At 37.5% G+C, this 27241-nt stretch overlaps 1 protein-coding gene across 2 annotated transcripts in view; it reads left to right on the forward strand.

Moving 5' to 3' along the window:
* The window catches only part of LOC149565848 (ABC transporter B family member 19-like), a 73380-nt gene that overhangs the window by 10674 nt on the left and 35465 nt on the right, over window positions 1–27241 (forward strand). For both annotated transcript variants that reach the window (XM_089819344.1, XM_089819345.1), the window contains exon 10: window positions 25430–25671. In XM_089819344.1, the coding sequence (XP_089675470.1) occupies window positions 25430–25671 (242 nt within the window). The remainder of the gene's footprint in view (window positions 1–25429; window positions 25672–27241) is intronic.

Below are 27241 nucleotides of genomic sequence, written 5' to 3' on the forward strand. Positions count from 1 at the left end.
CAACCTAGGACGATCGGAAGTTAGATGTGTTGTTAGAGACAGTGAAGGTAATATTTTGACTATCAAAGCAAAACAAATTGAAGATGGAAACTATAATGTAGCTGAGGTGTTAGCAGTATTACAAGTAATTAAGCTTGGTAGGAGACTAGCTATTAGGAAGTTGCATTTAGGGGGTGATTCTTTGATTATTGGAAAGGCAATTATAGGAGGGTCATTCAAGCATGGCATTTATATAAGTATATTAATGCAAATAAACTTTGATGAAGGAAGGATGGATAAAAATAAACTTTGATGGAGCCTCAAAATGCAACCTAGGGCCATCAGAAGTTAGATGTGTTGTTAGAGATAGTGAAGGTAACATTTTGACTATCAATGCAAAGCAAATTGAAGATGGAACCTATAATGTAGCTGAGGTGTTAGTAGTATTACAAGTAATTAAGTTTGGTAGGAGACTAGCTATTACGAAGTTGCATTTAGAGGGTGATTCTTTGATTATTGGAAAGGCAATTATAGTAGTGTCATTTCAAGTATGGCATTTACATAAGTATATTAATGTCATTCAAAAAGAATTATCATATTTTGAAAGTTTTAAAATCTTCCATATTGAAAAATAGGGAAATGAGGTGGTGGACAAACTCTAGAAGTGGCTGCTGATGTTGGCAGTAGGGGAGGTACCTAAGGAGGATTTCCAAAATCTTCTATTCACATTTGAAAATTGTTGCGAATTGGTCGATTGATGACAAATTAATGAGCTCGAGGGAATATTGTATGTCAACTAAATGCAGTTAAGCGTGTGGTGGGATGGGAATGGTTTTCAATGGCCTTTAAAAGATGGAGTGTGCTTCAAAAATAAGAAAATTGCAACGATTGTCCCTTAGTACTTGGAGTTGCAATACATACAGAAGTGACATTTACCCTTCTAACACCATGACAACAAGAAGCCTTCTTTGGGATGGTAAAATTACAAAGGCTAATAAGAATGTTCAAATGCAAAAATAAAGTCGTGTCAAATGCAATTTTAGCATTGTTGGGAGAAAATTTTGTTTGATGCAAAACACTTATATTGTATCAACATGGATATCCTTAGCATGTTTTGGGGTGGGTGCTTGACTTAGTTGAAGATGCAGATGTCATCAAATGGGTTTTGAACGCTTTGGTGAATGAGGATATGCTAGTGGGTTTGGATTCCATTTTCGAATGAGCAGTGCTTGGGGTTGGTTTCAATGTTTTGGAGACCATTGAAGATCCACATGAAGCACAAGAATTTGGTTTAATCTCGTTCACTTGTTGATCGGGCTGCTTGAACTAGGAGAAGTGTCATGGGAAGGTGTAGGTGGCATGGGAGAAGCTGAAGAATTGAAGAACAAATGCTACAAATGGAGAATAGGGCATCAGTTCGTCCTCGGGTTCCTCGATGGAGAACTCGAAGGGCAAAAGGTCCAAGTGGGAAAACAGTGAAAGGTTTGAACAATGGCAATATGGCCTAGGTCTATGATGTCTACTAGTTTTTGGTTAGTCCTTTTGATTGGGGCACAAGAATCCCTACATTGGCAATGGCAGGCATGTTGTAAAATGACGAATCTAGGAGTGTGCCATAGTAGTTGTGTCTTAGACATCATAAATTTCCCTTAAATGTAATGATTTTTTTTTAAACTAGTTGAAATACTATGCTATATGGTTGGGTTAGGTTGTAGGGTGGTAAGTGGTTTGTCTAAAAAAACACTTGGTGGTATCTTGGGACTAAAGATGGGTGATTTTAGTCTGTTCATATGGCGGTTTTCTATTAGACAAGTTATGTACCTGTTATGAGGTTTTCACACCATCGCACCAAAATTTTTAGGGACCCCCTTTTTTTTCTGATCGCCTTGGCGAATTTTTGGATTGTCCAACAATTTGGATTTTTTTTTTTAAAGAATTTTGAGCCGTGGGCCCCTTCAGGCCAAATGTGGGAGAGATAGCTTATTTTCACCCGGTTTCGCTTGATTTCCCAAAGCAACCAATTTCATCCTTAGGCCGGACAAAATTCAACAAGCAATATTTGGCAGGATAAAATTGTAAATTTGTACTTAGATGTTTTCTTTTGAAAATCTGGATATAACTACGTAAATTTCAATAATCTTTCAAAAGAAGAAATTTTGTTAGACTTGAGTTTTGGAAAATCTTAATTTTTTTTCTTTGGTGAAAATTTTAATTTTATAGAAATGAGGCTAAATTGCAAAAATCGATTTTTGGCTCTAGAGGCAATTTTATTTTATTTTTGTCAAAGTTTTAAATGACATAGCAAAATCGATTTGGAGGCAAATTGCAAAAAATGGGCTTTAATAGATTAAAATTGCCTTGAAAACTTTTTGCCTTTAATGAAATTGGTAATTTAATATTGAAAAATGGCTTTTGGTTAGCCAAAATCCAATTTTAATGACGTATTAATTACTAAATCCTCATTAAATGGAAATATTTAATATCTCCAAGGCACCATTTAATTTCTTTTTGCAATTTGGAGCTAATTGGCAATTTAAAAGGACAATTTTCCTTTTGGCAAAATTAAATTTTAGCCAAGTATTTAATTGTGGGCCTTGACTTTGATTTAATTTTTTTTTTTTCTCTCCTCTAGGACCAAGTCAGCTAGCTTAGAGGGAGTGAGAAGTTGGGTATAAGAGGAGGCCTCTCTCCCATTTCTTCCTCACTTTTCATTTTTCCTCTCCATGCTTTGGTGAATTTCATTGAGGAGCAAATTTTGGTGTTTGGCGAATTTGTTGTAAAGCAGATTTCCTCCATTCCTTGGCGATTTTCCTCTTGGGACAGAATTCTCATTGTTAGAAGACTTTGCAAAGGGCAGATTTCCTCCATTGTTTGGCGATTTCTACTAGAGCAGATCTGATTTATGTGCCATGGGCAATTTGTGTGAAGGTCTGATTTTCTCCATTTAGGACTGCACTTTTTATATCAGACTTAGGCGATTTTTGTTGGGAGAGGATACATGAGAAAGTCTGATTTTTTCTTTGTGGACAAGTGGTGGATAGCTTTAGATGTTTAAATTTCTAATTTGCAAAGGATTTGAAGTTCTTGAGGTCTAGTCCTAATTCCAAAAAGTCGCTGCGCCATTATTGGTTAAGGTGAATTTTAATCATTTAGAGTTAAAGGGGTCCTTAAGCTGACATCCTTCTTTCATTCTAGTCTAAGGATTGCTTCCCTTGGTTCTACTTGCCTTCTGGTCCACCACTCTACCATCCTGTAATAGGGCGACGAGTATGGAGGATGTTAGTGCAAGTAAGAATCCCAAGCGGACAAACACTAAGAAAGACAAAGAGGATATGATGCCCAAAACACCCTTCTCGAAAATGAAGAGAATAACCGACACCAATATCGGTACAGTGGACATGATACTAATGAAGGACAAACTAAAGGAAGGACAATCCCCCTTGGCAAAGAGGATATATAGAAGCGGAATTGTACATGCGGCAGCTTTTCCTCCTACATTGCCGTGTCCGGAATTGATTATGGAATGTGTATCCAGATTTGATCTAAACAGTAAATCCATCATTTTTGATGAAGGGAAGAGAGTGTTGGCCAACATCGGCGAACAAGCAATCGAAGAAACATTCAACATTCCCCAGTACAAAGGCATGACGGTTGTGATGATGGATTAGGCAACCAAATCATTTCAAGATAAGCAAGAGGCCTATTTCGCGCATCTAAAGCAGAATTGGATTCATGAGGGAAAGAAAGGTGTTAGCAGATCATCGAGGTTTACAATGGCAGATTTCAAACTAGAATATGGCGATCTCATTGTTCTTCTCAGCCCGATCATGGGCCTAGCTCAAGGGATGCAATTTGAAAACTGGATGTACTTCTTCATTGATGAGATTGAAAAGGGGAAAAGAAGATTTGATTGGGCTAAGATCATAAGCGAGAACTTAGAATTGCAACTCAGAACTGTACAAAACCAAAGGCAATTCTACATGGGCTCCTATCTGGTCTACCTAATTGCTAGATTGTACAAGAGTCCGAGACTTAAGGCCTTAGGAGAAGTTGGTAGTGGGCCGGGGCAATATTTGGTACATGAATGCTATCCACAACTCCATTTGCATAACAACAAGGATTACAAGATATTTTGCGATGCCTTCGCCATGAAGACAGTAAGGGTATTACAAGGGACACCTGCTAAGAGACTTTCATCGGAAGCAGAAGCAAGAATTAGAAAGTATGGGAGTTGGTTCATCCAATTTCTGCAATTTACATACATTAGAGTGGCAGGAAGTATAGTTTGTCCCAAGAGGCTTCCAAGGTACCCACCCGACAAGGTAGTTTTAATGGAATTGGCCAGGCAACTTGAGCACTATGATAGAATGATGAGAAACGAAGGAAAGACAGGCGTTACATTCTCAATCATAATTGGTAATGATAGTTGCCCAAATCGGGCCTCCTTTGAAGCTGTGGAGAAGGAATTGGAATGGTACCATCTAGGATGGTATACAACAAGGCAAGGATTTGATCCTAATGGTCTTATCAAGGTATCTCATGGAAATGAATTCAGGCATGTTCCCACCATAGAAGACTTTTGGGCCAACACCAAAGATGACTTTCATGTGAGAAAGCTAGCTTTCTCAAGGTTGTCGATGAACATGATGAGGGCTATCAAATGGAGAGGCCTTGATATTTCAGATCAACTGGAGGATGATGGAAATGTGCTGAGAGAGGATTATAGTACAGTAGAAGGAACAAAATTGAATCCAGTGGATTGGGATGATCATCAGGATCCTTCCTTGGAGGTAGTTACAAGGGCAATAGATTTACATACTGAGTCGTGGTATAATGAAAGACTAAGGAAGCTGCAAAGGCAAAGGATTCCCCTTACCTATGAGATGATGATGCCAAAAGAGAGACAAGCAGAATCAGTCAGGCAAAGAAATGAAGGAAGTAGTCAGCAACAGGAAATGGTTAGAAGTGGCAAGAAGAAAGCCTTGGAGGTTGAAAAAAGCAAAGAACATCAGGAACCTTCGACCAAGAGACAGCACGTAGCGCCATCAAGAGAGAGTATAATTGAGGCTAGAAGCCAAGAGGTCAATTCAAGTGATAAAGGGGCTGCGGTAGAGGTGAGCTCTGATTCGGAATCAAGTGGCTACAGTGAGAGTACCAAGTACTCCCCTCTCTCGAAAAACCAACAGGGAAATGATATGGTAGAAACTAGTAGAGAAGAAGATGGGCCAATCGACATTGAGGCAACAAGTCAAGCACCTGAGGCTGTTGGTGATGCTTTGTTAGTTGAACCAAATCTAGATTTGGGGAGATGCACTACACCACTATGGTTAAGGTAAATGCTTATGCTGAGAGGCGAGGTGGTAACTGCCCATATAGTTGAAGACATCTAGGGGTTAATGGAAAAGGGTGATAGCGAGAACCAAAAACAAATGGAAAAAATGGTAGCAAGGGTAATCAGGAGCAACAGTGATGGTCACCGAAAGGTTTAGATTGCTATTCCAATAGTCAACAAGACAATGGATGAGATTGGCGCCCAGGAATATGAGATAGTGGAACATAACTTGGGAAGGAATATAGATCATATGGAGTGTGACGAGGTCCAGGAAGGTATAGCATCAATTAGAGAAAGGTTAAGGAAGGCAAATGAAAGAATAGTAAAGTTGGAGGCCGAGAACAAATATTGGAGAGATTGCCAGCCCATCCAACAGCTGCACTAGGCAACCCTTCCTCAAGATAGCGGGAGCAATTTAGAAGAGATATCAGCTTAGCTACATGAAGTCAGGGATTGGATCCATGATACAATCCAAGATGGGCAAAATTTCTTGCCTTCCTTCATCTCGACATTCCAGTTATTAGTGGCCGTTAGAGACAAGTTCAGATTATTCAAAGAGTGGAAAGGTTTCCTTCCCATCAAAGATTTGGCTATTCCTAGGCTACAAGCATTCATTGGGTTACTAGAAGCATATTTGGAGAGGGCCAAGTTGGTGGATGAGAGAGGGTTGAGTACAGTTGAATCTTGGTTTGTTGCATTGACTATCAGATTTAGAACACTTGAAGAAATACATAACGAGATTGCATGGCACAGCCCAAGTGTCGCCACTTCTATTTCAACCATGATGAGCGACGTTGGGGTGGCACTTGATTTTGAGGATATCAATGAGATAGATTTTGGATCGAGGTTGGATGAGTTAGGAAGGGTTGCTATCAAGAAAAGGCATTTGGGCACTCTTTCCTCTCTCAATGTTCTTATTGGATTTGCGAAGGATCACAAAAAGATACTACAAGCAGCGAGTGGCGTGATGAAGTCAGTGGAACTCAAGGCGAAGCACACACCTTGTCCTCCTATGGAAGAAGTTAACGGAAGGCTAGCTAAGTTCATTGCCTTAGCTAAGAAAATGAAAGAAAAGGGAAGAGTTATATTAGAAGATCATTTGATGTAAGCCCAAGTGGCAAATTTCTCTTTCTTTTAGAATAGGACAAATGTCTATTTCTGATTGGCCACCATTTTGGTGCCTTCTCATTGGTTGCCACTTTTTGCACTTTTTTCATTGGTCTGTTGATGAGGTGGCATCTTCTCATTGGCCGATGGGGTGGCAACCCTAGTTAGGGTTTTTAGGATCCAATCTGGATCGTTGATCTTGTTTTGATCTCCACCGTCCATTGTATTTTCAACCCCTATATAAGGCCATTTTCTCTCATTTGTAAAAGGGAGTTATGTTGGAGGATTGTTGCCAAAATACTATCGAAATTGTTCTCTATTCATTGTTGTGACTTGCATGGTGGATATACATGATCATTTTGGTCTATTGCATGTTTCTCCTCATCTCTCAAATTAAAGTAGGACTTTATTTCATGTTGCTAGAGTAGAAGTAGATGGCTAATTGTGTGGTGATGCTGGTAGATGTTTGATAGTGATCAATACTAGACCACTAGCATCCTAGCAGCTAGTTGGGAAGCCTTGTGTGGTAAACTAGTTTATTATTCCTTTGAATCATTGCACCTGTGGAAGTGAGGTCGTTGGTCAGCTTTCATTAGGTTCGATCCTCGTCCATTTGCTAACCTTCCATTCATAGGAGTAGGAGTAGAATAGTGAGTAGCTGGATAGTCGAAGCTTAGAGAAGGAAGTTGAGAAGTAAGTCAAGTATTAGAATACATCCATTCACCTTCGACCACCACCGCTTTCCCATCAACATCATCATTGGCAGACACATCCTCCATCATCACCACCATCAACATTATCTGCCCCCGCATATTTCACAAACCAAACCACCATCACCTTCATCCTACCAAAGTCCAAGTCATCCTCAATTGAATAGCATAAGGCCGCCTACGTGATTACCAGCGAATCACATCGATAAAACTGAGCGAGTATCCACAAGAGTAAGGAACATTGGAGTTATTCTCATATCCCATGAGCAATAGCTTTTCAAGAGAGGAATTGTATGTTTGATACTCTGTATTGGATATTCAATTACTAATATGTTATGTAAGTGTTACAAAAACTTGCATCACTAGTACCTTAGTTTTAAAAATTAATAAAATACTAGTATTATACTGGGACTTGCACCCCCCTCCCAAACCTCGGAGTACCCATCCCCGAGACGTCCCCGCACCGAGTACTCACGTACCCAAGTACCCCCACCTCCGCCACTCCGCAACCATGCTGCCGCTAGTACAGGGACTTGGATTTCTATTTGACTTTTATTTTTTGAATGTTACTATTGGGTATGTAATATGTTACTATGTTGAATGTTCAATGGTTCTAGTTCATGTTGCAATTTGGCTATGTTCAAGTATTTTGATTTGGCTATGTTCTACTGAACCATCATTTCATAACACGAATTTCAAGTTCTATATGTATACTATACAACACTCCTCCTTGCCATCGTCCCCTGGCCATCCCCCTGCCGTCTTGAAAATGAGGCCCATTTTCTCCCCATCCTAGAAACTCGTTCCGATGTCCCGCCATCTGGACGTACCCTAGTGCTAGGGTAACATTGTAAAATACTACAATATAACTGATAGAAAAATTGTTTTCCAATATGCTGGATACTATTCTCGTATGTTTTGAATGTGAGTTTGTGGACTATTCTTCTTTTATTGGTACTTGTATTGTTGATGTGTCAACTTGATTAGCAAGATCCCTATACTCTTTGTTCAAAAGTGGTAAAATCCTTGATATCTCCTCCTCCTTCACCTTTGTATATTCACCATTTGTGAAAGTATTTTTCTCTTCCCAAGTACAAATTTCACTTACACTCGAGATATTCTCCAAGATGGGTGTTGATTGGAAAACAAGATACATACACAAATATGGAGATATAAGGGTAATCTGGAAACATAGTTTTATAATGTATATGTCAGAAGATATGATTGTAGTTAGGGATGCTATCTAAGCACCATGTCCTTATCCAGAGATATAGCATAGGAATTAGATCTATTCACCAGAGTAGATAGAAGATAAAGATAATAGGCAATAGAGATAAGATAGAAAAGTAGGTAAAAGATGCAACAGAAACATAAGAAATGCATTTGATATACTGATATATAAACATAAATACATCTCATTTACGGGTATTACAAATGTTATTTCTTTTGGGTTAATTAATAAAGTAAGAACCAGATTAATATAGTTTCTGCTTGTGATAACCCCAAAATAAGTTCCCAATAATGCATGTAATTTCTTAAATAAATATTAATTTGACATATACAAATAATAAATATTGGAGAATTCTTATCTTAGAAATTATAATTGAGAAAAATAATAATTATAATAATAAAAAGAAAATTATAATAAACAATTAAGAAATAAATAGTTATTCAATCTAAGCAAACTTCTTAAAAAATCTCCTTGCACAAATAATTAAATCTAATATATTCAATTAAGAATTATAGTAAACAATAAATATAGAAAATATAATGAACTAACTATATTAGTATAAACCTTGTGAATCGATACAAAGACCAAGGGATGCGACCGCTCAAGCAACCATTCACGATAGCCACTTCATATATATGATGGTTAGCGCAGAAAAAGGAGCATCAACAATCAAAATCAGAGTTTCGTCTACTAATCGCAGATAAGACCGAGTCATCGTTGAGTATTGGAAGTAATAACAAACGTAGACAACACTCCAAAATTCACATTGTCAGTAGTACAACTCAAAGAAAGGAAAATAAGACCATTGAATAAGGCAAGTAAAATAACCACGAAACAACAAGACAACCTCTTATTTACTGGTCGCCAATCACAGAGCTGGAGATAATAAGTGCAATCTTTCGATCAGACTAGGCTGATGTGAAAGGGACATGATCGAGGTTTAATACCACAAAAATCCCAACAACGTAGGCTACTAACTTGCATAGATGGAGACAACTAAACCATAATATCCTAGCAAGATTGAAATAGAGAAAAGTGCCAAGAATATAAGACAATGTCGATCACCAATACTAAGCATTTAAGATACAACAACAGGAAGTAATTCCAATTGCAACTATGATAACATATAAGAATAAGAATTAGATATTCGAAGATTAAAAGAGAATAGTGGAATCTCAGAATATAAGGAAGAATAAGATACAGAGACAAAAATAATATTATAAATTCAAAACAAACTCAGAGACCCCCAAAGGTATACTAGAATTGTTCTTTATCAAATGAGAGGTTGATTATTTACAGCTGAAAACATCCAATATAGATGCCAAGTTCCTCTGAGAGGGAACTTAGAGATTAGAGGACATTCTAAGTTGAATGTCGGATTTCAAAATGGGAATCTAGAGAGAGATCTATAGAGGTTCTCTTCATGTACTAGTCAATCATATGCATATGTTAGAGATAAGAGACTTGGTTAGAGGTGGGATCTCTACCAAGTAGTGTTGCAAAGAGCATAATCAGATCTCCCAAAGAGGCCTTAGGAAGGGCGCTCTTCATATGCCGATTGCTTGATCGAGAAGTAATTCTCATAGAGGGTTAGTGATTTGAGAATAGTTCCTTTCGAGGGATTAGGAGGGGTTAGTAAGGGATAGTATTTAGATTGATATTCAATTAGCTCAATATTTCTAACATGTTTTGGATTTTAATATATATTATCCTATAATGTACTAACAAATTGTTGTAGGTTTTGATATTCATTCCTTAAGCTAGAAGAGGGGAAATTACAGTGGCATCATAGCATAATCTTGCCATTCTGTGAGTGTAGGCTTATGCAAACTTACGAGAGTAGAACAAAGAAAACCACAATGAACGACTTAGCAAATGAAGTGAGATCCTCTATGGAACAAACCAACCAAACGGACAAAACTATATTGAATCAAATGGAGAAGTCAAATCAGGCCCTCCTCCAAGCCTTACAGAACATGGGAAACTCAATCAATAATTTTAGAAGTTAACCTAACCTAGGGAGAGAGACTAGTTCAATCCATTCTAAAAATAACAATATGACTTCGAACACCAGCCTTCCTCAACCCACATTTCTAACTAGAGGAGTAAACCTAAGAGAGGAGGAAGGGGTAGAGCAACCCATGACTAGCACTGAAGACATTAAAAGAGAAAATGTAGCTTTAGAACCTCACATTAGAGAAGCACTCCCATTTAGGGAATTTGGTGAGGATAAAAGAAGAGAGATGCCTAGAAGGCATATAAATGAAGAACTCAAACGCAAAGTAAGCAAGGTAGCAATTCAAAATTTTAATGGATCAGGGGAGTTACAGCCCATCAATGGTTAGAAATACTAAACATATTTTTTATTTTAAATCCCATGACGGAGAAGACACCCTCCAACTTGTAATAATCCATCTTGGTGAAACAGCACATGATTGGTGGACCCATGGACATATCTCATTAGAGCATAAAGATGTAAAATCCTATGAAGAGTTCTCTCAAAAACTTATGAACAGATTTGATGAGAAAGATACTGAATGATACTTTCAAGAGTTAACACATCTTAAACAAATGGTAACATTGACTGAATATATTAGACAATTCCAAGAATTTTTCGTCATGACTCCCAATCTCTCCCAAAAGAGACTCATGCATATGTTCATAGAAGATATTAAAGAATCCACAAAAACCATGATGAAACCCCTTGAAACCCAAAATCTAGAAGAAGCTATAAGAAATGCAAAGATGATTGAATCTAATAATAAGGAAAGAGCTCAAAATTTCACTACCAAAACATTCCACTAGAATGAATGAATAAGGAGGGACGACCAAATTAAACCATGCCACTTGTGTAATAAACCATGGAGCACTAGACACAAATGTCAACAAAGTGAAGAATTAATTAAAAAAAACTATGCTTCAAATGTAAGGAACCTCGGGATCGGGATCATTGATGTAAAAGAGGGCAAGTAAACCAAATTGAAGAAACAAATAAAAAAGCAAAGGTGGAGGAATCAGAATAAGGAACACTAGCAGTCATCTCTCAAGACAAAAATATGCCTTTATGGATTAAAGGCATAATTAAGGGTCAAAAAGTAATTGCACTAATAGACACAAGAGCTTCTCATGATTTCATCAGCAAGCACTTGGTGACAAAAAGGAGGCTAAAAACTCACGATTTTGAAGGCTTTAGGGTCAAGTTGGCAAATGAATCCATAGATTGTTGTACAAAGATGGTCACACAAGTGAAAATTGCCACCGACAGGCATATAATTATAAGAGATTTTTATGTAGAAAACATACAAAATGATATCATCTTAGGGATGTCATGGATAAACTCCCTAGGATGCTTTATCATGGATGAACCAAATCTTAAGATGTGCTTCAAACATGAAGGGAAAGAAATAACCTTAAAAGGAATGCATGTTGGGATGACAAAAATAGTATCATGTAATAAAATGGAGAAAATATTAAAACATTACCAAGGGGAAATGGTAGCCCAATATATGATCCTCGATAAAAATCCCACTAAAGAGCAAGCATTCCGTGTAGAGATTCAACCTTTCCTTAAGAAATATAAAAAGGTGTTTAAGAGTCAAGACATTCCTCTAAGACTTCCCCCCAAAAGAAGGTTTGAACATACCATAGAATTGGAAGAGGGAGCAAAACATGTAATTACTACACCTTATAGACATCCCCACAAGTGTAAAGAGGAAGTAGAGAAAACCATCAAAGAACTATTATAGATGGGGCATATATAGTAGTAGCCCATTTGCATCATTAGTGGTACTTGTTAAGAAGAAAGATGAGATTATGAGAATGTGCATCAATTATTGAGCATTAAACAAGAAAACCATTAAAAATAGATACCCTATCCCTAGAAGTGATGAGCTAATGGATGAATTACATAGGGCATGTTATTTCTCCAAGATTGATCCAAGATCTGAATATCACCAAATTAGGATGAAAGAAGATGTACCAAAAACAACATTCAGATGCCATTATGGACACTTTGAATTCCTTGTACTTCATTTTGAGCTTACAAACGTACCGACAACTTTCCAATCTTGCATGAATCATACCTTTAGATAGAAGTTACAGAATTTTCTTCTCATATTCATTGACAACATCCTTATTTATATAAAAACATGGGGAGAGCATCAAAGACATATCGAGGAAGTCTTAAGTATCTTGGAAAGAGAGTCACTCTATGCAAAGATTTCAAAGTGCCAATTTGGACTACAAGAAACACTCTACCTAGGGCATAAAATCAACAAAGATGGAGTGAGTGTAGATGAAGAAAAATCAAAGCCATTAAGGAATGGCCAAAACCAAGAACCCTTACTCAATTTAGGGGCTTTGTGGAATTTTGTAGTTTCTATCGAAGATTTATTAAAGGCTTCTCAAAAATTGCAGCCCCCTATATAGATCTAACCAAGAAGGTTGCTTTCACTTGGAACAAAAAGGCACAACGAGCCTTCGAGTATCTAAAAGAAGTTATGAGTTCATGTCCATCCATGATAAGACCATCCTTTTTCCTCTAGGGAAGCTTCCTCTTCCCCTTCCTTCTTGCGTATTTGCATGTAAAGTGTTTGTTGCATCTTGTTTGTTGGTGGAGCCTCGACCAGTACTGGGCTGTCCTCTTCTATGTGAAGGTTTGCCTCTTCCTCGGGAACTACTTTGTTGCTTCCTATTGAAGCTCTCATCAGCCTTCAAGGCAAATTGATATGCCTCTTCCACTTTGTGCACATTAACCATGCTTATCTCATCTTGGATGTCTATGCGTAATCCATTCAAATAACGGGAAACTTGCTTTGCATCCTCTTCAACTTGACCAGCTCTTATGTTTATATTAATAACTCCAAAATACTCATCATTTAAATATGACGTTTGAAATAGGAGTTATACCTATTATTTCTCAATGTGACCAAATGCACTTTCAAAAAATAGGAAGGTGTTGATGCGAGTTTTGTGTCACTACATAACATATTAGTAATTGGATGCTTGATACAAAATATCAAATACACAATTCCTCTCTTGAAAAGTTATCTCTCATGGGACATGAGTATAACTCCAATGTTCCTTACACCGTTGGATACTCGCTCAGTTTTATCAATGTGATTTGCTGGTAATCACGTAGGCGGCCTTACGTTTTCTTGTTTGAGAAAAATTTGGATCTTGGTGAGAAAATGGCGATGGTGGTTCGGTGTGAATGCTAGATGATGTTGATGGCGCGATGATGGCAATGTAGGGTGAATGGCGATGGAAGGTGAGAATGCTGATGTTTTGGTTTACTTCTCTAACTAACCTCTTCTAAGCATGAAATTTGGCTGCTCAACTACTCCTACTCCTAAGAATGGAAGGTTAGCAGATGGACGGGGATCGAATCTAATGAAGGCTAACCAGCGGCCCTACCTCCATAGATGCAACGCTTCAAAGGAAAGTAAACTAGATCACCACACAAAGCCTCCCAACCAGCCGCTAGGATGCTAGTGGCCTAGTGTTGACCCCTATCAAACATCTACCAAAGCTACCATGCAACTATCCATTTTATTTTACTCTTACTCTAACAACTTGAAATGAAATTGCTTCAACTTGAAAAGAAAATTTAACTATGTGGAAGTAGAAAACATGCAATAACACCCAATGTTCTTAGTCAACATGCAATGAAAAAGAGAGCACTTTGGTATTATTTTCGCAACAATTTCTCCAATCCCCCCCCTTTACAAATGAGAGCCAATGGCCTTATATAGAGGTCCAAAATACAATGGACGGTAGAGATCAAAACAAGATCGACGATCCAGATTGGATCCAAAACCCTAATTAGGGTTGCCACCCCATCGGCCAATGAGAAGATGCCACCTCATCAATGGACCAATGAAAAAAGTGCAAAAGTGGCAACCAATGAGAAGGCACCAAAATGGTGGCCAATCAGAAACAAACACTTGTCCTATTCTAGAAGAAAGAGAAAGTTGCCACTTGGGCTTACATAAGATGATCTTCTAATATAATTCTTCCTTTTTCTTTTGTTCTTTTAGCTAAGGCAATGAACTTAGCTAGCCTTTCGTTAACTTCTTCCATAGGAGGACAAGGTGTGTGCTTCGCTCGGAGTTCTGCTGACTTTGCCACGCTGTTTGCTGCTTGTAGTATCCTTTCGTGATCCTTCTCATATTCCTTTGCAAACCCAATAAAAGCATTGAGTGAGGAAAGGGTGTTCAGATGTTTCCTTTTGACGGCAGCCTTTCCTAACTCATCCAATCTCGATCCAAATCCTGTCTCACTGACATCCTCCTCTCTAATACCCTCAAAATCAAGCGTCACCCCAATGTCGCTCATCATGGTCGAAATGGAAGTGTCGACGCTTGGGCCGTGTTGTGCAATCTCATCATGAATTTCTTCAAGTGTTCTGAATCTGGTAGTCAATGCGACATACCAAGATTCAACTATGCTCAATCCTCTCTCATCAACCAACCGGGCTCTTTCCAAATATGCCTCCGGTAGCCTAATGAACGCCTGCAGCCTAGGAATAACCAAATCCTTGATGGGAAGAAAATTCTTCCATTCCTCTTCAAATAATCTGAATTTGTTTCTAACAGTCACCAATGACTGGAATGTTGAGATGAAGGAGGGCAAGAAATTTCGCCCATCTTGGATTGTATCATAGATCCAACCCCTTACTTCATGTAACTGAGCTGATACCTCTTCTGAATTGCTCCTGCTGTCTTGAGGAAGGGCTGCCTGATGCAGCTGTTGGATTGGCTGGCAATCTCTCCAATATTTGTTTTCGGCCTCCAACTTTACTATCCTTTCGTTTGCCTTCCTCAATCTTTCTCTGATTGATGCTATGCCTTCCTGAACCTCCTCACATTCCATATCATCTGTATTTCTTCCCAAATTATGTTCTACTATTTCGTACTCCTGGGCTGCAATCTCATCCGCTGCCTTATTGACTGTTGGTATAGCAATCTGAACCCTTCGGTGACCATCACTGTCACTTTTGATTACCCTTGCCACCGTATTTGCCATCTTTTTTTGGTTCTCGCTATCATCCTTTTCTATTAGTCCTTGGATATCATCAACTGCGTGAGCCATTACCACCTCGCCTCTCGGCATAAGCATTTGCCTTAACCATAGTGGTGCAGTGCATCTCCCCAAATCCGGATTCAGTTCGACCAACAAAGCATCACCAACGGCCTTAGACGCCAGACTTATCTCTTCAATATCAATCGGCCCATCTTCTTCTCTACTAGTTTCTGCCATATTTCCTTGCTGGTTCTCCGAGAGAGGGGAGTACTCCGTACTTTCACTGTAGCCACTTGATTCCGAATCAGAGCTCACCTCCACTGCGGCCCCTTTATCACTCGAATTGACCTCTTGGCTTCTAGCCTTAGTTATACTCTCCCTTGACGGCGCTGCCTGCTGTCTCTTGGCTGGAGGTTCCGGACGTTCTTGGCTTTTCTCTACCTCCAAAGCCCTCTTCTTGCTATTTCTAACTGTCTCCGATTGCCGGCCACTTCCTTCACCCTTCTATCCGATTGATTCTACTAGACCTTCCTTTGGTTTCATCATCTCATAAGTAAGGAGAACCTTTTGTCTTTTTAGCTTTCTCAACTTGGCATTATACCACGACTCGGTATGCAAATCTACTGTCCTTGTGACTGCCTCCAAGGAAGGATCCTGATGATCGTCCCAATCCACTGGATTCAACTCTGTTCCAACTACTGTCTCATAGTCTTCTCTCAACACACTACGATCATCCTCCAATTGATTGGGAATATCAAGGCCTCTCCATCTGATATCTCTCATCATGTTCACCGACAATCTCGAGAAAGCTAGCTTTCTCACGTGAAAATCATCCTTTGCATTGGCCCAAAAGTCCTCTATAGTGGGAACATGCTTAAATTCGCTTTCATGAGATGCCTTGATAAGACCAACAGGGTCCAATCCTTGCCTTGCTCTGTACCATCCTAGATGATACCACTCCAATTCCTTTTCCGCAGCCTCAAAGGCGGCCCGATTTGGGCAACTATCATTGCCAATTATAATTGAGAAGGAAACGCCTGTTTTCCCCTCATTCCTCATTACTCTATCATAGTGCTCAAGCTGCCTAGCCAATTCCATCAAAACTACCTTGTCGGGCGGGTATCTTGGAAGCCTCTTGGGACAAACTGTACTTCCTGCCACTCTAATGTATGTGAATTGCGGGAATTGGATGAACCAACTCCCAAACTTCTTAATCCTTGCTTCTGCTTCCGATGAAAGTCTCTTAGCAGGCGCCCCTTGTAATACCCTTACTGTCTTCATGGCGAATGCATCGCAAAACATCTTGTAATCCTTGTTATTGTGCAAATGAAGCTGCGGATAGCATTCATGCACCAAATATTGCCCCGGCCCATTACCAATCTCTCCTAAGGCCCTATGTCCCGGACTCTCATACAATCTAGCAATTAAGTAAAACAGATAGGATCCCATGTAGAATTGCCTTTGGTTTTGAACTGTTCTAAGTTGCAATTCTAAATTTTCACTTATGATCCTAGCCCAATCAAATTTTCCTTTTCCCTTTTCAATTTCATCAATGAAGAAGTACATCCAGTTTTCGAATTGCATAGCTTGAGCTAGGCCCATGATCCGGCTGAGAAGAACAATGAGATCGCCATATTCCGGCTTGAAATCTGCCACTGTAAGCCTTGTTGATTTGTTAACTCCTTTCCTTCCTTCGTGTATCCAATTCCGCTTTAGATGTGAGAAGTAGGCCTCTTGGTTACCTTGAAATGATTTGGCCGCCTGATCCACCATTACAACTGTCATGCCCTTGCTCTGGGGAATATTAAATGTCTCTTCAATTGCTTGTTCGCCAATGTTGGCCAACACTCTCTTCCCTTCGCCAAAAATGATGGATTTACTGTCTAGATCAAATCTGGATGCACACTCCATAATCAATTCCGGACAAGGCAAAGTAGGAGGAAAAGCTGCTACATGTACAATTCCGCTCTTGTATATCCTCTTTGCCAAGGGGGATTGTCCTTCCTTTAGTCTGTCCCTCATCCGTATCATGTCCACTGTAGCGATATTAGTATCGGTTATTTTCTTCATTTGCGAGAAGACGGAAGTTTTGGGCATCATATCCTCTTTGTCTTTCTTAGCGTTTGCCCGCTTGGGATTCTTACTTGCACTATCATCCTCCATGCTCGTCGCCCTATTACGGGATGGTAGAGTGGTGGACCAAAAGGCAAGAAGAACCAAGTAGTGCAATTCTTAGAAAAGAGCGAAAGAATGGATGTCAGCTTAAGCACTCCTTGCAACTCTAGATGATGACTTTCACCTTAACTAATAATCTTACAGCAACTTTTTGGAACCCGGGATATGACATCAAAGAATTACAAATCCCTTTGCAAATTAGAAAACAAAGCCTCTAAGCTTATCCAACACTTGCCTTCTATGCAAAAATCAAACTTTCATATGTATCTCTTCTCCCAACAAAATTGCCCAAATCTGATATAAAAATTGCAGCCCCTCTAGAAAATCAGAATTTTGTCTTCCACAAATTTCGGCCCCCACAAAATTCGGCTCCCACAAAATTCGGCTAAGCATGAAAAAAAATCTGCCCTTCCACAAAATTCGCCCAAGCAAAGAAGGAGCAAAATTTGTAAAATCTGCCACCTAGGGCACAAATTGCAGCCCACAAAGTGGAGCAAAAATCCCCAAAAACGCAAAAAATCTGGCCCTTAGACAAATCGCCCAACAATGGCAATGGAGAAATTGCCCAAAAATCGCCAAAAAATTGCCTTCCACCAATTTCGGCCAAGTTTGGAAATCTACCCTTGCTTCAAATTCGCCCAAGCATGAGGAGCAAATGAATTGATGAAAATGAAATGGGAGGGGACTCCCTTTATAGCAGCTTTCACCTTCCTCCCAGGCTGGCCGACTTGGTCCTATAGAGGAAAGAAAAACCAAAATTAAAGCTAAGTTAGTGGCCCACTTTAAATACTTTGCCAAAATTTTAATTTTCTAAAATGAAAACTGCACTTTTAATTTATTAATTAACCACAAATTGCAAAACGAAATTGAATGGTGCCTTGGGGATGCTAAAAATTTCTATTTAATGAGGGTTTGCTAATTAATACATCCTTGAAGTTGAATTTTGGCTAACCAAAAGCCATTTCTTAATATTAATTTACCAATTTCATTAAATACCAAAAGCTTTCAAGGCAAATTTAATCTATTAAAGCCAATTTTTGCAATTTTCCTCTAAATCGATTTTGCTAAATAATTAAAATTTTATGACAAAAAATAAAATTGCCTCTAGAGTAAAAATCGATTTTGCAATTTAACTTCATCTTACAAAATTAAATTCTATTTCACCAAAAAAAAAAAAGATTTTCCAAGAACCTAAGTCTAACGAAAAATTTCCTTATTTGAAAATCATTCAAATTTACAATTAAATCCAAATTTTCAAAAGAAATCGTCTAAGTACAAAATTCACAATCTTATCCTGCCAAGTTGAAATCAATTTTGAACTTATTCGGCCTAAGGATAGAACTGATAGCTCTGGAAAATCAAGTTGAAACCGGGTGAAAAATACATCTAACCTTCTCCACTGGCCCTAAAGGCGATTAAAAAGGGGGTCCCCAAGATTTTGGGGCGATGTGTGAAAACCTCACAACAGAAGGGTCCATCTCAATCAACACCCAACTTACCACAAATAGTAAGTACACAAAACTAAGCCCAAATGAAGTCCAATCTGAGGCAAATGAAGACCAACCTGTAGCTTATTGAATTGTGGAGAAGACAAGACCCTCCCAAGCCAAGCCACTGCCTCAGAAGACCCTCTATCCACAATAATTAGCCTACAAAGATCACAATAATAGGCTAATCCTTGAAACTTCGATGCTGGCAAAAATGGGGACATTACATAATATCATCGAGTAAACAATATAATGAAGGAAAAACTATAAATAATTCTTAGTAGCAATTATAAAAAGATTTCTTCATAAATTTCATTCCATGGTTTATATACAATTAGTTCAAGTAAATCCCAAACAGTTCTCTTGTCTCCTTTACTACAAAAATATATAAAGTGGCTAATGGTTGTTCAAAGCTACCAATTGTCAAAAACTACCAACCACTCACAACAATGTAACAATCCAATTTTCTAAAGATAAAAAACAATAATACAAGCTTTCTTTTATCGAATAGAAATAAGCCAGCTACCTATTCACGTGAAAGGAATAAGAGAAATTAATTGATTAACTATAGTTTTATAAGATCTTAACTACAAACTGAAAGATTTAACAATCTTGATATGCTAGAAAGAATGATCAGAATAAGTGACTAATTCTATTACATGTGATAAGTAAAATAAATATAGCTCCTAATTCCAACTACCATTTCATAAGAAAATAGGAAAGTAACTGCATATGGTATGTATATAGCTGAACTGAAATAAGATGCTACTGAAGAAAATACTAGAATATTGTCAAGGTTTAGATCACACCATGTCAAGAAATAGGAATTGATTTTCTTTGTGCAAGTCTAGGCATTTGGAGGAGAGGAAAAACATTGACAGAGGCTTAATCTCCCAAGCACGGACCTAGTATAATCTCCACTCCTTCTCTACTAAGAATGGTCCAACCCTACATGGGATAAGGCACATGTGCACCATCTTGTCTTGCTGCCTGAGCATCCTAATGTCAAAGTTGTCAACTACATAGCCAGCTAGACTATAGGTACCTCCCAACAGAATCTTCATCCAATTATGAGTTATCTTGACCTCTAGTGATCATAGCAGCATTATTTGCCACTAAACCTACCTTGGCCAAGGATTTTTAAAGGACATTATGTGCCCGATCACCCACCACTCGACTTGACAGACCAAACTAATACCTAGTTCCCACTATGAGCTGACTAGCTTTACTAATTTCAATTATTCATAAATTCTTCATATTTCTGATACAACTTTCTAACTTGCTGGTTTATCAAGTTGTCCATATCACATGGAATACACCACTCATCTCAGCTATTCTTGGCTATCCTTGATGATGATCTCTGGAGTATCCTTCCTTTCAGCTTGCTTTATAAATATTCAGTTATGTAGGGTAAATTCTTGATGTATTCATATTCAAAAAAAGATAAAGAAAGAAAAGACTATTTACAATCTTCCATAATCTCAAGGATGTATACATTAACGTTATTGTATTTTGGAGTATAGATGGTATGTTCCATTGAATTCTTTGAAATAGACAAATAAGTTAACAGAAATAAAACATTGTATAACAAAGGCCTTTATCAGCCTAAGGTGCTCTTGGCATGGTTGGTATAACATTTCCAATCTAGTTCGTATCACATAGCAAATAAAGACATGGTCTAATTGGACTGTCTGATGAACCTATGACTATATTCTTTTGTTTGTTATCAAGGAAGGCATAAACTAATTCAAGAAGAAGAAATGACCTGATACAATGGCTTCAAAATGTAGATCACTTGATTAAGTCGCCGGCCAACTCAAATGAGAACTTTTAACTGGTATTACTGTTTTGCGTTTTTGCTAGCCGATAATGTATATTCCAAGAAATCATACAACTGCAGGTTGGAAATAATTATTAATAAGTTGTGAGAGCAATGGCATGATCAATTGCGATGGAAAGATATATAGAAGGATGATCAGCCAACATAAGAAAGAAATGGCAAAAGGTGGAGTTACGTTGCATGAACAAAGAAGAATGGCAAAGACATGCGTATGAAGGTTACAATCTTGGTCGGTGGACATGTAATTTTTGGAAGAAATATGAAAGGCCAAAATAAAAGCTTTATAAAAGGTCGATGGACTTTTTCCTGAATGAATATTAGTTTTGATTTGGAACTTAAATTTTCCACCCACACTATTATATTAGTAATACTTACATATATTTATGTAATATTTTGTCACTATATATATGTGTGTGTGTGTGTGTGTGTGTATACATTATATTAAGAATATAAGTATATATGCACACACACACACACATATACACATCTTATATGTACAAGTATACATAAATACTATGGGTATGATCCATTTAATACATTCGGCAACAGGTAATGCAGAACATCCAAATTCCAATTTAAGGTAATATTCTTATTTCTTTTATTATTTATATCTTCACAATTTACATGACCTAGTCAGCTCATAGTAGACACTTGGTGTTATTTATTCTACCCCAGTCTGTTTTTCCCTACCCAAAGTGGTTTAGATGAATACCTGACAAACTCAGTGGCAAGTTGGTATTATCTCTAAACAACATATGACACCAATTGCTCAAGTTTGCACAACATTCAACCTTCAAGGTAGGCTTGAGATTGAGACCTTGACTTTGATACCAAGCTAAGTGACCATTGTGGCAAAAGCTTTGATCGATACTGAATAGTTCCCATCAGCATTAAGGGTGACATTTTCATCCCACCAAAGTGTAATCATAGCTGAACACCCTCATGGACACATTGCTGTTAGCCCCACATATGGTTGGGTACACACATACTGACATGATGGAGAAATGTTTGTTGGGATTCAGCTAGGGACATCACAAAGAGGACTGATAATTCTCTTCCAAGAAACCTCTATGTGCATAATAACACTACGATTCTACCATAGTTCAAAATATCATTATCAGCAACTTATCACCAAGGGCCAAAAAGAAATATTGGGAAATATCGGAGATAAGTTGGAAACTTCTCGGGAAACTATTGGGAACTTAAAATCTGTTTTCCCAGACAAAAATCTGTTATTCCAATCCTGATGGAATCTTCTTTTTCCTCTTTGCCCTTTATCTCCTCTACAAATCTGTTTTTCCAAAATGTTTATATGGGCCATCCCTTCCTATATCAGGCCTGTGGGCGATAAGTTTGTTATTTATTGTAATAAAACAGAGAAATATCACTGCTATTTTACCAAATTCTCTGCAATATTTTGAAAGTTTTCTGCAATAACTTATCCTAGATAAGTCGATGCTACTTCTTGGAAGCCAAACATATTGCGATGAGTAGACTTATTGCAGATATATCTGAGATATTTTGAACTATAATTTAACCATTAAAAGGAGACGTGGGCATGGAGAAGCATGACCATTGATTGATGAATTGGAGGTTTTCTTAAGCATGCGTTCTCTTACTTTGGAATGGAAAATTTCCTTTGCAAGGGTAAGATTAGCAAAGCCTGCATTGACTTAGTTTGAGAGTCTCTTGTATTTGATGGCATTAAGAAAAAAAAAGATCCTATTAGTTCTTGGGTAAAATTTACAGAAATGATTAAGAAACAGCTTTATCTTATTTTCCATGAAGAGGAAAAATTTGTGGAATGGCAGTTTTTGAAACATAAATAGGGATGAAGTGTGCAACAATACACTAGTGAGTTTTTAAAAAGGCTGTCTGAATGGAGAAAGATGTGTAGAATGAGGTCTTAATAAAGTATATTGGAGGGATTCATAGCCATCTTCAAAGGCCCATGTTGCCATCTACAGTACAAGACCTAGATGAGGCGTGCCAACTAGAAGTTCTCAATCTTCTCCAAGAATAAGAAGAGATAAAGCCAAGGAAAAAAGGTTAAATTACAAAAATACCATAAAGAATCTGTAGTTTTGATTATTGTGGAAAAGATGATCATCGAGAATATTCAAATTGGAAGTTACATCTTGAGAAGAACCCTTTTAATCAATGTAATAAGTGTAAGATAAATTACCACCTCTCTACTGAAAAGGATTAAGTGATAGATTAAACTTTAACATTGGATTTGATGATTACTTGCATTACTAAACAATATGGTTTCTTGGCTTAACAAGCCTTATTTAACACCAAGATTCAATTTGAAAATGTTAAAGCTGATGCATCTTTTGATTCCTAGTCCCAAGCAATCTTAATTTCTTAAGATTTGGTTGAAAGAATTGGCCTTGCATTTGAGTTGGACTATAGAAGATACTAATGTTCTTGTTAGCAGGAAATGTAAGATGAATTTTGTTGTAGGTTCTAAGTTTGTTGATGAAGTAGTAGTAAATGTTGCTCCTTTTGATGTATGAGGTACCTTTAGCACCACCTACATGTGCTATTTGAAAAATATGTTATTATTGAGGGACAAATAATAACATCTCATCAAAGGTGGACAGAGCTTCATGTTATTTGGTTTAAAGGTAAAAAAAGGTAGACAGGTCTTCAAGGGAAGATATTGACTCAAATAAAGGAATATCCCCAAAGAGAGTACATCGCATAGACAATTGTAGACAGAGGTGTTCTAAATCTTGTAATGTCTATTTTATGGTGCAAGGTGAGCTGGCATGTGTTGTCAATTGTGAGGTTCTTCCACCCTCTCTAGTTGAATATCTTTAGCTTTGGGGACCAAAGGCCTCCACATTAGGAAGTTGTGGTTTTTGAAAGGATTGTTTTCACTAAATGTCAAAGTGATAACTTCTATTACAGGTTCAAATTAGGTTTTTGATGGCATTGAACTCTAAATATTATTGCATATGGATTCCTCTTAAAAAACTATACAATTTCAAAAAAACAATAGCACCTTTTATGACATTGTATGCAAAGGTTATGGTTTCCAGAGTTGTATGACAAGTTGACTATCAAAAGTGGTGGTTTTATAAGTATCACAGTGTCAGTTTTGCAAAAAGTAACAATTTCATGAGCGTCGTCGTGGCTGTTATGCAAAATGTGAGTTTTGAAACTGAGAAAAATGGCAGATTCACCCATGCTTTAAAAATGTCCAAATTCTTCTGTCTCTTTATTTCTCTTAGTCTTTTCAACTCACCATCTGTTGAATTCTGAAAAGCTAAATTAAGCCATTCCATGCCCAAAATGGATAATTTCTTATGCATTGAAAGCGTCTAATTAGGAATTACGGTAGCTCTGACTTCCTAAGTGACTGTACTGGACAAGTGGCAGGACAATGAGGTTGGAGAGTGTTTTCTCATATATACTGGAGTTTTCTCGCACATGTTTCTCCATGCAAACTCATGTTTACCTCTTTGGTCTTGTCCAATTGTGCTTATTAATTCCAGTTTTTTTGTGTCCTGAAGTAACCCATCATCCATAAACCCATTATGGTTTACAGATCCTACACAAATCTTCCTGACAGTGATTTCTAAAACACTGCTACATGTACATACAGAAGGAATGGGAAAAGTACTTATCCACTTGGCCTTCATATAATAACGTAGTTGTCCCAAAAGCTGTATGTAGAATCTGCACACAATTGTAGACCAATTTCCCTAAACTTTGCAACATAAATTTTACAAAAATGCAAATTAAGTGCAACCGGATGAGATATGTTGAGCACCCATGCATCAGCATCAATCACTTTTAAGTTGAAAATAGGTTGCCTGCAGGTCAGTTATTGATTTTAATGGTTATAGTTGGATGAATGCTTCCCTTACAATCACATATCACTTATAAGATCACCCAAGCAATGCCCATGTTGCCAGTGCCATATGATCGCTTAATAAACTTGTTCTCGAATTCAAACATTGGGAGATTAGTATCTTGACACGACTTCAGACTTTCAGGTATTGAAGATGGTACTTCATGTTTTCTTTCCTTGAGTTCTTTTACTGGGGACTACTTGTCTGTCACAGTTTTGACTCTTGAGTTTAATTTCTTTGTAATACTATTTTTGTGAAGAGTAATCTCTTTACTCAACTATGGTTTTCAAGCATTCCATGACCCATATAACATACATTGGAATTTATTTCCCATCTTGTGAAGTAATAATTCATTGTACGAATTCTCAGATCATTATGGACATTAGTATCTAAGTTGAATTAAATTCAATTAATAATAGGACAGGTCCATTGTTGTGTGTACTTCTGAGAGACATGACACACTTTGGTATCCTCCTCATTGTTGAACTCACTTTTTTATCTTTAATTCCCTTTCTCTAATTTATCTTTATAGACCTCCTTTCTAGCAAAGTCCTGATATAATTCTCTCTTCTTCTTTTTTAAGTGAGCTTGAAGACACAGCTACAGAGTTTGTGAATATTTCTGAAGTTAAATTTGATTTTTATTTTCTTTGGGTTTAAATATTAATATGTTGTTTTTGCAGCAATTCTACAAAATGAAATTGGATGGTTTGATCAGGAAGAGAATAACAGCAGCCAAGTGGTCTCACATTTGGCCTTGGATTCAATGACTGTCAGATCTGCTATTGTTGACCGTGTTTCTATACTCATCCAAAATACTACCACACTGTTCACCGTTTTCACTCTATGCTTTATTATGCAGTGGAGAATTGCTTTTGTTGTACTAGCTACATTCCCTCTTCTCATCCTTGCAGCCTTTGCAGAGGTAAATATATGTTAGTTCCTTACAAAGAGATTTTCATGAATAATGTTTTGGAAAATGATGCATTAAATAAGGGATGATTGATTGTGTGCTTCTCCAAATTGACTATGGAGTCCTCCTAATGCACAATGGACTGCTCTAAATATTCCAATACACACTTTAATTGCCATTTGTTGCCCAAAACTATTGGCCATGTTTTGCTTAGTTATCATTTTGCTCGCTATTATCTCTTTTTCATTTTGTTGTGCTTTGCAAGTGATGGTTCTTTCCTTTTATTATCTTTGGTTTTCCTTTTTAGGGAATATGTCTCATTTTGTCTGTCTTTTGAGGGTAGATTGGCCAGCTAAGTCAGACTGTTGGAACTTGCTAGTCCCAGTAAATCTGGCATACTCAGTGAGTCTGTCAGACTAGCTGAGACATGGTGGAAAATCTGCAGGCCTTGTTTAACTGCCTTGCATCAGGACTTGACAAGTCCAGCATGCATCTGGAAGGCTTTCTGTCAATAAATCAAGCAACTTAGGTAAAGAATAGATTTCTGTATTATGAACAAAATTTATGCAAAGGACTAAAAGTCATAAAATTTCCAGAGTTACACAAGGTTCTTGGCTAAGGTGATGCATGGACTCAAAAAGTGTTACTGTGACCAGGTGAATTAGCTTAAATATTATAGAATTAATTATTAAACGGGTTAACAAGAATATAAGTGTTTACTATTTGAAAGCCAATCAAAGAAATAAGTGATACTACTTTCAATTAAACAGGTCAATAAAAATACAATCCTTGACTATTTGAGAACTGATCAAAGAGATAAAAATACTACTTTCAAAAATGTCTTGGCATATAAGTCAAATAAGCTTTAACGATAAGCTCCCCATCATCTTGCCGGTATATAAATCTTAGATAAGTTGCAGAAATTTATGGAAGTTGTATTTGCTTTTACCAATATGTAAATGACACAGAAGTGCAGAAACCTTATATAAATTGTATTTCAAGGTATCCTGTACCACAGACAACTGAACAGAAAGTACAACAGCGAGTGTATGAATAGGAGGTTAAAGATGAGAAAAGAAGAACAGAATTGAATGATGCAATGTAGTGAACCTTGATTCTGAGCTACAATTGAACTTTGATGACTAGATGAAACCTAATGCCAAAGGGCTTCACTAAAAGCATAGGGGGCAATTGTTTTCATAAAATTGTATGCACTCTTAGAAAGCAATTCAACGAATGATCTCCAATCACTCGAGCTCATGCATCTTTTCCAGTGGAGCATGATTTTTTAAGTAATCTACCTAGTTTGTTGAGTTTGCCAAAACAAAGACTATATACAAATCTTAAGGCAAAAGTCACCTACTGTTCACAAAAGCCTTCAATAGACTTTCAAATATTATAGATAAACATACAAACTTACAAATTTGGAGCACACAATGTTCTAATTCTGAAAGAAAAGAAAAAAGTACATCAAACCAGGCATCTTTAATCTAAATTGCTTGGACCTACTTAATGCATTATTAATAAAGGAAACTATCTTGTCAGTTAACTCGGCAAGAGTTAAGAAGATGGGCTATTTACA

The sequence above is a fragment of the Cupressus sempervirens genome, chromosome 3, assembly GCF_028749045.1.
Source record: "Cupressus sempervirens isolate cs-2001-9-10 chromosome 3, ASM2874904v1, whole genome shotgun sequence".
Taxonomy (NCBI): Eukaryota; Viridiplantae; Streptophyta; class Pinopsida; order Cupressales; family Cupressaceae; genus Cupressus; species Cupressus sempervirens.